Source organism: Pagrus major, chromosome 1 (genome assembly GCF_040436345.1).
Source record: "Pagrus major chromosome 1, Pma_NU_1.0".
NCBI lineage: Eukaryota > Metazoa > Chordata > Actinopteri > Spariformes > Sparidae > Pagrus > Pagrus major.
Window position 1 is genome coordinate 22,641,702 of NC_133215.1, and position 12,229 is coordinate 22,653,930.

Sequence of the window (12,229 nt, forward strand, 5' to 3'; positions counted from 1 at the left end):
AAAGCAGTTTGTGCTACATTTTATTTGTATGAAAAGTGCTATATAAATAAAGACTGATTGATTGATATGAGGCTGACTTCCTGTGTCCAGAGGGTGGCGCTATGGATGGTGTAGATGAGAAAATGTCTTCCTCCCAACCCGGTTTCAGCGTTTTGGCCCCGATTTGGCTAGAGGTACGGAGGGTCGCGTGGCATCAGTTGAGACGGGGATTTTGAGTGACTGGACCTTTTCAACACGTGTCATTCACCTTTTCATAATCTAAAAAGGGATTCAAATAAAGTGTAGTTACAGTAAGTCACCACAGTATGGCAGTCACTTTTTTGGGGAAAACAAATAAAGTTGTCTGAAAATTGTCTGGAGAAAACACCCGACTGATCATTAACAATTTATATTAAGTAGCTAATTAGGTAATATGAGAGAAAATTATTAAATGTCATTATCTTGATTACCAATAGTCATATATTATACATTAATTTAATCAAGTTGCAGTAACGATCATATCTAATTACAGAAACAGTGAAGGAAGCAGCTCTGTAGAAGAAGTGAGGTGGCTCTGAAAAGAGCCGTTGTGGTTTGTGGGGCAGCAGACAAGTTAAGCGCGCTCTCCGCGGATGCGGCGGGCCAGCTGGATGTCCTTGGGCATGATGGTGACCCTCTTGGCGTGGATGGCGCACAGGTTGGTGTCCTCGAACAGGCCGACCAGGTAAGCCTCGCTGGACTCCTGCAGAGCCATGACAGCGGAGCTCTGGAAGCGCAGGTCGGTCTTGAAGTCCTGAGCGATTTCTCGGACCAGGCGCTGGAAGGGCAGCTTGCGGATGAGCAGCTCGGTGGATTTCTGGTAGCGACGGATCTCTCTCAGAGCCACGGTACCGGGCCTGTAACGGTGAGGCTTCTTCACACCGCCGGTGGCCGGGGCGCTCTTACGGGCAGCCTTGGTGGCCAGCTGCTTCCTGGGAGCTTTGCCTCCGGTGGACTTACGAGCGGTCTGCTTGGTTCTTGCCATTGTTTCTTCTTCCTCTGAACAGACGGGAGAAAAGTGTAGTGAAGAGAGGAGACTGGCTGCTCTTAAACTGTGGGACCGGCTGTGAAACGGTGACGCTGCTTCAGACCTCCGGCTCCTGATTGGTTAGCGGCTCCTCTCGGAGCTCAGCGCCGCCTGGAGGAGTCGACCCCGCCTGAATCTCCGCTGCTTATTGGCGAGAAATCTGTTCAAAAAGACCGCCTTAATTCAGCCAGGGGCCCCTCTGCTGAATGCCTCTTCTCTGGTTGGTCTGTTGGAGACCCGCACACGCTCCGCGGACATAAAAAGGAGGGTTGTGAGTATCGGCAGCACATTTTCTTTGAGACGAGACTCTAGAAAGACCTGAAACATGAGCGGAAGAGGCAAAACCGGCGGCAAAGCCAGAGCAAAGGCAAAGACCCGCTCCTCCCGTGCCGGGCTCCAGTTCCCAGTCGGCCGTGTCCACAGACTGCTGCGTAAAGGTAACTATGCGCAGCGTGTGGGTGCCGGCGCCCCCGTCTACCTGGCGGCTGTGCTGGAGTACCTGACCGCTGAGATCCTGGAGTTGGCTGGAAACGCTGCCCGTGACAACAAGAAGACTCGTATCATCCCCCGTCACCTGCAGCTGGCCGTCCGCAACGACGAGGAGCTCAACAAGCTCCTGGGTGGAGTGACCATCGCTCAGGGCGGCGTGCTGCCCAACATCCAGGCTGTCCTGCTGCCCAAGAAGACCGAGAAGGCCGCCAAGAAGTAAATCATCCTGCTTGAGACCAGCAACACAAAGGCTCTTTTAAGAGCCACACACTCACTTCTGATAAAGAGCAGTGTTTCTTATGTCAATGTGATATACAATAATTAAGTCAGCGTTGTAAATCTACCATAAGTAATGGGACGCCAAAACAAGGAAGTAACTGACACAAAATGGATGCGTAGCAGAGAAAATCCAAGGCTTCATTGAGATCGCTAATATAACTAGTAAAGGTCCATTCAAACACTTTGGCTGCTGGAATAAAAATTCCTTGAGCTGATAACAAATGTTGAATGAAAGTAAATGCATTGCAAATCAAAAGGCAATGCACATAAAAACTGGGATGGGGCAGCGGATGATCAGGTTCATTATTCATTTACTGTCGGGACCAGTGCAATTTTAAAAAGGGGTGTAATAACAGTATGTTTAACTGATTTTTATCTTCCTGAGTGTTAATCAAGTATTTTTTTAAATGAAGGCGCAGTAGATTCATGTGTTGGATATTACACGGATGGTTGGATTGTGATCGTCTCTGTGTTAGTGAAGAAGTTATCTTATGACCTGATGAGGCAACCCTTGCTTTCGTCTTATTTTCTACTTATCTGTATTATTAAAATATATATTTTTTTATGCGTGGTCATAGTGATACAACTAACATTACAGGGACAGGACTGTGCTATTTAAGGATGCTGCCTCACTTACTTACTATTTCTTTCTGGGGGAAAACAAACAAACAAAACAAAAAACAACAACACAAGAAGCAACACCTAACATTATATTTGTAACATCTGGTAATAAAGTGTAGCGTCTTCATTGAGACTACACTGGGACACAGTTTTATGGGGGACCGCAAGTGTCACGGAAATAGTAATAAGGCATTTAACCCATTGTACGAATTAATATATTAATATATTAATAAATACACTAAGTTACAATGTAAATTAATTATTTCATATTTTGATGGGCAATAAGAAGAGGAATTATAAATAGAAGTTACAAATGAAATATTAATCCATCAATGAATAATTCAAAAAAAGGGATTTACAGTAAAAACATTTAACAGTCAATAAGTAAAACATTTTAAAATGCGTTTATGTATTCATGAATAAATAATTGAATTTAAAAGTGTCATGGAGAGGTTAAATAGAGAAGCTAAATGACTCCGCAAATGGAATAGCTAATAGGAAAAGGAGAAGTAGCGTGTACATGGAAATTCTCAACTCAATTTGTGAATCCCGCCAGTGCCGGCCCTGACCAATTTGGTGCCCTAGGCAAGATTTTGGCTGGCGCCCCCTTGCATCGCAGTCAATTTTACAATCAATTTTCATACACTCACACAGAAACTACATGTATGTATTCAAGATTTTATTTCTTTTAAGTCAAAAATATCACACCAAATAAAAACTGAAGAAAGAAACAAGTGATAAATAAAAAATACAATATAAATAAGGTATTGCACTGGTATACTATTGGTATTAAAGAATATTCTATTTACATACAAAATAAAAACAGTCTGTATTCTTTGGGAGGAAACATTTGCAGCAGAAGCAGTGCAAGCTATCATTCTTTTTTGAGTAGATCAGCCAGCTTCTTTTGACTCTGGTAAAAAAGTCATGTGGACACTTTATCCCATCTTTGTTTTTGGGATATGTGTAACTGTTTCTTATTTGAAATGGTCGTCTGTGAACTAACTCCTTTCTTACTTTGTCAGTTAGAAGAGATGGCCAGTCAGCAGGTCTATTGGTGCAGCCTTTAGTCCTGATGCTGTGTCACTCTCTGTGCTGAGGTAGAGGACAGGAGCACCTGATGCTGTGTCACTGGCGGTGGTAGTGAAATATTTTAAAAGTGCATCTGAAGAGAGAAGAGAAGTATGTGACCACTGGATGTTACATTTTAAAATACAATGAGATTCATTCAATTTTATCGTCAGTGCAATGCAGTTCAGTCTAACCAGAGTGCAAAAAGCAGTAAAGTGCAGTGAAATTTATATATGTGTAGCCTATATATATATATGTAGCCTATGAATGATATGGGAAAGCTAAGGTATGTAGTATTAACAGTAATACACTTTAACTGCACTTTAACACTGATGTAAACTTTAACAAACACAAACTGTGACACAATAAACCAAAGTCTTACAACTGCCCTGTTAGCCTACTTATAAAGTGGATGGAAAACTCAGAGCATTTTAACTGACATACAAGCAGGAAAACACAACCAACAGGTTAAAATAACACCTGAACAGGCCTGACGTTAACTTTCCAAACGTCCCTGATGAATTTAAGGTGGAGTAACATTAACTTCCGTCGACTCAGCTATTTACTGATTATTAAACAATGCTACTACCGTCCGAAGTAAGCTAGCAAGCTAACACTCTGCTCCAACAACGGTAACTACGATCATTAAACTATTAGTTTAATTCACTTAATCACATTGACGTCACTGTACCTCTTTCTTTTTCACGTTTTTCTTCCTCTGCTTTCCTTCTTGTCCTCCCCTGGGCGCGGATGGTTTCAGTCTATTGGACTTTGTAGTTCCGCTACAGTATCAATAAACGTCTCTCTTGGGTCACGGTCCGGTCAGATTCAGGCAGCTCGCCTCTCGACTCCGCCCCCTCCCTCACAGAGGGCAGGCACAGTGCAACGAGCCAGGAACCCAGAAAAAAGGCCTCTCCAATATTTAATAGGCTTTGCAATAAGGTTATGTTGCTGTGGGCTTATATAATATTTCTAAATAATATTAGTAATAGCACTGGTAAAAAATAGTATTTTTTTTTCTCCCCCTGTTTGCGGCGCCCCCCGTGGATGACGGCGCCCTTAGCATTTGCCTATACTGCCTATGCCCAGGGCCGGCCCTGAATCCCGCTATGTCTTTGTTTTTTTAAACTGCCTTTTCAAATAGATTTTTGAATGCCATTATTTATTTATGAATTAATTAATTAATTTTTAAATCATGTTCTATGATGTGTCTTTTAAATGTTGTTGTTGTAGATCTCTTTTTAATTTGAACTATTTATTGATGGATTAATATTTCATTTGTAAATTCTATTAATAATTCCTCTTTTTATGCCCCATTCAAATATCAAATAATTAATTACTTTGTAATTTAGTCTATTAATAGATTACTAAATTAAATTGTAAACTAATTTATTAATGCCTGTATTTATTGTGCAATTAGTTAAATGCTTTGTTACTATTTCCGTGACACTTGTGGTCCTCCATACAGTTTAAGTTTTTGAAACAAAGACTTATTAAATGTAGAAGACTCAGGCTGTGTGGTCTGTGGTCACACCGAACACTTTTAGTAAGAGTCTTTCCCAAAGTGTTTCCTTTGTGTTGGTCTCAGATAGTTTCACCACGTCCTTCTGCATGTCAGCTCTCACAGCGAGACCACAGCGAGCAGCTCAACCAATCACAGGAGGGAAATCACACAGTAGTATTTGCATGGAGTCTATACAAAAGAGTTGCTCTCAGTAGTCAAACACATTCGTCGTTGAGCTGAGCGAAGAGACAAGAATGCCTGAACCAGCAAAGTCTGCGCCCAAGAAGGGCTCCAAGAAAGCGGTGACAAAGACCGCTGGAAAGGGAGGCAAGAAGAGGAGAAAGACCAGGAAGGAGAGCTACGCCATCTACGTGTACAAGGTGCTGAAGCAGGTCCACCCCGACACCGGCATCTCCTCCAAGGCCATGGGCATCATGAACTCCTTTGTGAGCGACATCTTCGAGCGCATCGCCGGTGAGGCCTCCCGTCTGGCTCACTACAACAAGCGCTCCACCATCACCTCCAGGGAGATCCAGACCGCCGTCCGCCTGCTGCTGCCCGGTGAGCTGGCCAAGCACGCCGTGTCTGAGGGAACAAAGGCTGTGACCAAGTACACCAGCTCCAAGTAAACTCATCCTGACATCTACAACCCAAAGGTCCTTTTTAGGACCACCCAATCTTATCAATAGGTGCAATATTCCTGCTTATAGGACTTATTCAAGACTTGCTATTGTAGTGCTACATTATTAATAATGCATCTTATGTTTCAAATAAACTGCATTAAATGATGTGTTACAATAAAATCAGTGATTGCCATCTACAATATTTCAGAGGCAATAATGCAAACATTTATCTTTCCCATAAAATAATACATATGCTGAGAAAAACATGGTCCCCAGAACACTTTGAAGCTTCAAAGGTGGCAGGGTCCATCAATAAGAATCAGAATTCCTTTATTAGTCCTGCAAACAGGGAAATTTGTGCATCACAGCAGCTAAAGGACAGTTCAATATAACAAACAATAATAATAAAAAATAAACAATATAATAAAAAGGTAAGAAATATAAATAGACTTGTATGTACATAATATATACAAATATAAACAGTGTATTATTAATAAATAATAAATATGAGTATGAAAACTAGAAGACTACTCCATAGAAAATGGCTGATGCCACCAGAGACTCATAGAAAGTCCTCAGGAGTGCCCCCTGCACCTGAGTTTCCTCAGCAGATGGAGTCTGCTCTGATCTTTCTTATAGGTTGAATAGAGTAAAACTGTGTGAAATGGCGTTTTTTAAGAGGTCTGTATGTTTCCGGGTAACTCGGCCATAAAGAGTTTATTTACCTTAGGTTTTAGCTGAGTTTGCTTTTTGTCATGAAATAAATCAGTGGATGCAGACAATGTGCTAACCACATAGTTGAGCTAAAAAGTCAAATTCAATGTAGCTTTATTGGAGGGAGCATTTCATGTTCTGCAGCCCTGTGGAGATCTTAAATTTCCTCAGCCGTCTGAGTTGATACAGGCGCTGCTTAGCCTTCTTCACCAGTGAGATGATATGGGTTGTCCATGTTAGGTCCTCAGAGATATGAACTCCGAGGTACCTATAGCTGGACACCTTCTCCTCTGGGGTCCCGTAGATCTGTAGTGGTGCATAATGGGACCTCTGCTTCTCCCTCCTGAAATCTACCACCATCTCCTTGGTCTTGGTGACGTTCAGGTCCAGGTTGTTGGTCTTGCACCATGATGTCAGCAACTCCACCTCTTCCAAGTAAGCCGTCTCCATGTTGTTGGAGATCAGGCCAATCACCACCGTGTCATCCACAAATTTCACAATAGTGTTGGTGCTGTGTGTGGCTGTACAATCATGGGTGTACAGGGAGTAGAGCAGGGGGCTCAGGACGCGGCCTTAGGGGGCGCCGGTGTTGAGGGTGTGGGTGCTGGAGCTGCAATTCCCGATCTTCACCACCTGTGGTCTGCCAGTCAGAAAGTTCAAGACCCAGGAGCAGAGTGAAGAGCTCAGCCCCAGATCCCAGAGCTTGGCGACCAATCTGAGGGGAACTATGGTGTTAAACGCCGAGCTGAAATCAATAAACAGCAAACGTGCGTAGTTCCCCTTGCCGATGTCCAGGTGGGAGAGGGTGGAGTGGAGGACATGTGAGATGGCCTCATCAGTACTCCTATTGGGACAATAGGCGAACTGAATGGGGTCCAATGATCCGGGTAGTGATGAGCTGATGAAAATTCTGAGTTGGAATTTCTTCTTTAAAATTACAGTGCCCCTTTAATATCGGATCCAATAATCAGTCGACCCATAGTATACGGTATACAATCACGTAAGTATAATTTTACTTTTACTTAAAAGGGACATGGGGCAGGATCAAAAAATAAGACTCAATAGTGACACGACGGCCGTTGCGGCCGTTAGGGTAACTGCAGCCATCAGCCAAGCCAGCACAGGAGCGTGCATGAACTCTTCACAGCAGTGCAGCTGATGCCTTATCCCCTACACACACATGAAGCAGTCGGGAAGCTGGTTTGCTGTGTGTAGCGACACACAAGCGCGGCGATTTACCGTTACGGTTGATGCAGTCTGAAAGGCACAGGCGAAAGCAAAGGCGGCATATCGGGGGACAGAGATATCGTCTCTGATACGGGATTGCTGTGTGTAAGCGGCTAATGTTGCTACACAGACACAAACAAACCGTTAGCCTGTGGCTACAGCCAGCCGCTAACGTCACCTCCCAGATAACAGGTTGGGCTTTCGGTCCCATATATAAAGGGACATATTTCTAACTATTCGGTTTCAGACTAAAGGACCGTGGTAATGCGCAGTCTGTACCTATTCAGTGTTACACAGCTCGTAATTTTGTTTCGACTCACGACATGACGCTGATAAACCCTTCTTTTTCTTCTGAGTATGACTTTTTAGTGGACTTTGTGTGGTGGTGGGTCGTTTGCTGGCCGTAGCAGACTCCATTACTACCCAAACACTAGTTTGGGTCCACCGCGCTCGTCTTCTTCCCGTATCCAAGTCGAAAGCCGTCGAGGACGCGTATTCAGCGTCATCTGACGTCACGTCCGCAGGACTGCGCGGGAAATTCGGGCCCGAATTGCAGTACATTATGCAGCACACAGCCTGTTCAAGGCAATGGAGAGATACGTGGGTGGGCTCATTCTTTTTGGTTTTGAATGCTTCATCACCCATTAGCATCAAAAAACTTAAAATGCATGTTTATTTTTTCACAAATCCTGCCCCATGTCCCTTTAAGTACATTTATAGCCAGAAAATGACTTCTGATACTTGAGTTCATTTATTTTCAGAATCATTTCATTCATATATTCAAACAACTGGTATCCAATAGACCCGATGACATGACGTCACTCTGGTCTCTTCTGGTTGACTTTCAGTTGATTTGCATTATGGAGATATGTGAAATCAGCAAACTTGTTTATTTCTGCTCTCATTTTCAGCTGTAACTTTAACATTTAAAGATTTATAGTTAAACACGATGGTCTGAACTTTCTGACGTCTCTGCACTGTTTGTTACTTTAGGTCTCAAACCTGAGGTTAGTGAAATTGTTTAATAATGACAAATGACAGCACCAGACACGCATTTTAGATTAATTAAATGTATACACTTTTAAATAACATATAATGAAAAGACATCATTAAGTTTTTGTAAAACAACAAGCATTGTTGTTGTTGCTATAGCAACAATAACAACGGCATTCTATAATAAGAATGCTTGGTGTTTTTATTGTTATCGCAACAACATGAAGAAGATCAAAGGAAGATCAAAGGCAAATGTATCAAAGACATATGAAATGTTATAAGTAGAAGAAATGACTTTATATTTGACATTTGTGCTCAGACTACAGTTTAGTTCAGACACATATCTCTTTGTCGCAATGGAACGTACACAGAATAACAAAAAAAAAGGTAGGAGAGGGAGAACAAGAAAGAAGGAAGATAGTTCACAGGATAAGAAAGTAGGAATAAACTTTAGGAGAGATCGTTCTCAGGCCAGGAGAAGACATAGAAGCCCGAGCATAGAAAACAAAGCGGCCCAGCAGAGGACAGAGCCGGAAGACATGGAAAACAACTCTGAGAAGGCTCGACCTCCAGCAGTTTTGTTTTCCCATTATGGACACTTGCTCCTCTGCGATGAACCTGAAGAGCAGACTGAAGTGCAGACTTCTCCCAGCATGTCCTCTCAAGACACATCGCAGGAGATGAATGAGTTGAAGAATCTGAAGTTAGAGGAGATCGAGGATCTGAAACCACAGCTCCAAGCGGTCTCTGAGACGCTGCACAACACTCAGACTGACCATGAGCGCCAGATTTCCAACATTCAGATCAAATTGGAGAAAGTGAAGGCCAAGAATGCAGGCCTTAAAAAGGAAGTGGAGGACATGAAATTAGAAGTCCATGCTGAAAAGCAGCTGCGTGCACTGGCTGAACACAACACTGGGACAACTACTCAAAGCCTGAAGGTGCAGCTCCTTGACATAGAAAGAGCAGAGCTTGAGGCTCGCACAAAAGCCGAACAACTCGAGGCCGATCTTGTATTTGAGAGGGCTCAAGTTCAGATGCTGGCCAAGAAAGAGGAAATGGCTGGGAAGATTGTAGAAAGATCCCAGGCTTCCCATCAAGCCCAGCTTCAGGAGCACAGAGAGGAGACCAGGAAGATCACATCTGCCCTTAAAAAGGCAGAGGATCTGCTGGAGACTAAGCACCTCTGCTGGCAGCAGGAGAAAACATCCCTGCTGGAGAAGATGGAGAAATCCAGAGCTCTCTATGAGGATCAGCTGGAAGAGCAGAAACACGAGAAAAGCACCCTCGTTGCTGCTCTGAGTAATGTCGAGCAGAAGCTGGAGAGTCATCAGGTGGAGTGGCAGCAGGAAAGGACGTCCCTCATTCAGGCCACAGAAGGCTTCAAGAAGACTGTGCAGGATATGCAACAGGAAACAAAGGAGGCTTTGGAAAGATCCCAGGCTTCCCATCAAGCCCAGCTTGAGGAGCACAGAGAGGAGACCAGGAAGATCACATCTGCCCTTAAAAAGGCAGAGGATCTGCTGGAGACTAAGCGCCTCTGCTGGCAGCAGGAGAAAACATCCCTGCTGGAGAAGATGGAGAAATCCAGAGCTCTCTATGAGGATCAGCTGGAAGAGCAGAAACACGAGAAAAGCACCCTCGTTGCTGCTTTGAGGAATGTTGAGCAGAAGCTGGAGAGTCATCAGGTGGAGTGGCAGGAGGAAAGGACATCCCTCATTCAGGCCACAGAAGGCTTCAAGAAGACTGTGCAGGATATGCAACAGGAAACAAAGGAGGCTTTGAAAAGATCCATCAGACATCAGGTGGAGTTGCAGACATCCCTCATGCAGTCCACAGACAGTACTGACAAGATGCTGCAGGAAAAGGAGCAGGAGCGGGAGGAGAAAGAAAGCTCCATGAAGTCCCAGGTGGAAGAGCTCGTGAGCAAGAAGAAAAAGAAGAAGAAATGGTATAGGAGGTTCTTCCAGTTCATATGTCCATGCTTATTTACCGAGAACGACGACTAAAAACTCTCCCTGAGCTACAACTGGTTTTCTCCGGGTGCTCCGGTTCACCAACTTTAATTGAAAAAGAAATTCTTCAATTTAAAAAAAAAGTTACATTAGTTCAGGCGTGTAAAACTGACCAATCACAAATATACAAGAACAAATGCGTGTACACACCCAGCCGTCCGAGGAGAGGGGATCTCTCTCTGAATTGCCTTTCCCGAGGTTTCTTCCTGTGTCCTTTCAAGTTTGTTCTGAGGTCCATGGGGAGTTTTTCCTCGTCTTCTTAGAGAGCTTGGGCTGGGTACCTGTTCCTGATTGGATCTGCAAGGCCCACTGTCACACTGGTTTTCTCCGGGTGCTCCGGTTAGCCAACTTTAATCGAAGAAATAATTCAATAATTCTTCAATTAAAAAAAAAAATAAAAATGTTGAATTAGTTCAGGCGTATAAAACTGACCTCGCTCCTCACAAATATACAAGAACAAATGCGTGTACACACCCAGCCGTCCGAGGAGAGGGGATCTCTCTCTGAATTGCCTTTCCCGAGGTTTCTTCCTGTGTCCTTTCAAGGTTGTTCTGAGGTTCATGGGGAGTTTTTCCTCGTCTTCTTAGAGAGCTTAGGCTGGGTACCTGTTCCTGATCTGGATCTGCAAGGCCCACTGTCACATTGGTTTTCTCCGGGTGCTCCGGTTAGCCAACTTTAATTGAAGAAATAATTCTTCAATTTAAAAAAAAAAGTTACATTAGTTCAGGCGTGTAAAACTGACCAATCACAAATATACAAGAACAAATGCATGTACACACCCAGCCGTCCGAGGAGAGGGGATCTCTCTCTGAATTGCCTTTCCCGAGGTTTCTTCCTGTGTCCTTTCAAGTTTGAGAGAAAGAAAGCTCCATGAAGTCCCAGGTGGAAGAGCTCGTGAGCAAGAAGAAAAAGAAGAAGAAATGGTATAGGAGGTTCTTCCAGTTCATATGTCCATGCTTATTTACCGAGAACGACGACTAAAAACTCTCCCTGAGCTACAACTGGTTTTCTCCGGGTGCTCCGGTTCACCAACTTTAATTGAAAAAGAAATTCTTCAATTTAAAAAAAAAGTTACATTAGTTCAGGCGTGTAAAACTGACCAATCACAAATATACAAGAACAAATGCGTGTACACACCCAGCCGTCCGAGGAGAGGGGATCTCTCTCTGAATTGCCTTTCCCGAGGTTTCTTCCTGTGTCCTTTCAAGTTTGTTCTGAGGTCCATGGGGAGTTTTTCCTCGTCTTCTTAGAGAGCTTGGGCTGGGTACCTGTTCCTGATTGGATCTGCAAGGCCCACTGTCACACTGGTTTTCTCCGGGTGCTCCGGTTAGCCAACTTTAATCGAAGAAATAATTCAATAATTCTTCAATTAAAAAAAAAATAAAAATGTTGAATTAGTTCAGGCGTATAAAACTGACCTCGCTCCTCACAAATATACAAGAACAAATGCGTGTACACACCCAGCCGTCCGAGGAGAGGGGATCTCTCTCTGAATTGCCTTTCCCGAGGTTTCTTCCTGTGTCCTTTCAAGGTTGTTCTGAGGTTCATGGGGAGTTTTTCCTCGTCTTCTTAGAGAGCTTGGGCTGGGTACCTGTTCCTGATCTGGATCTGCAAGGCCCACTGTCACATTGGTTTTCTCCGGGTGCTC

At 43.7% G+C, this 12,229-nt stretch overlaps 3 protein-coding genes across 3 annotated transcripts; 2 read left to right on the forward strand and 1 right to left on the reverse strand.

Annotated features, from left to right (window-relative positions):
- Nucleotides 1-560: 560 nt before the first annotated feature.
- Nucleotides 561-1,102, reverse strand: LOC140999452 (histone H3). The gene has a single exon (XM_073469837.1). It carries the CDS (start codon nucleotides 1,001-1,003, stop codon nucleotides 593-595), a length of 411 nt encoding a protein of 136 aa, XP_073325938.1. The 5' UTR covers nucleotides 1,004-1,102; the 3' UTR covers nucleotides 561-592.
- Nucleotides 1,103-1,369: 267 nt separating this feature from the next.
- LOC140999540 (histone H2A-like) lies at nucleotides 1,370-1,754 on the forward strand. Its single transcript, XM_073469990.1, has one exon. The coding sequence runs from the start codon at nucleotides 1,371-1,373 to the stop codon at nucleotides 1,752-1,754; it is 384 nt and encodes a 127-aa protein (XP_073326091.1). The 5' UTR covers nucleotide 1,370.
- Nucleotides 1,755-5,263: 3,509 nt separating this feature from the next.
- LOC140999563 (histone H2B 1/2) lies at nucleotides 5,264-5,861 on the forward strand. Its single transcript, XM_073470033.1, has one exon. It carries the CDS (start codon nucleotides 5,264-5,266, stop codon nucleotides 5,636-5,638), a length of 375 nt encoding a protein of 124 aa, XP_073326134.1. The 3' UTR covers nucleotides 5,639-5,861.
- Nucleotides 5,862-12,229: the final 6,368 nt, after the last annotated feature.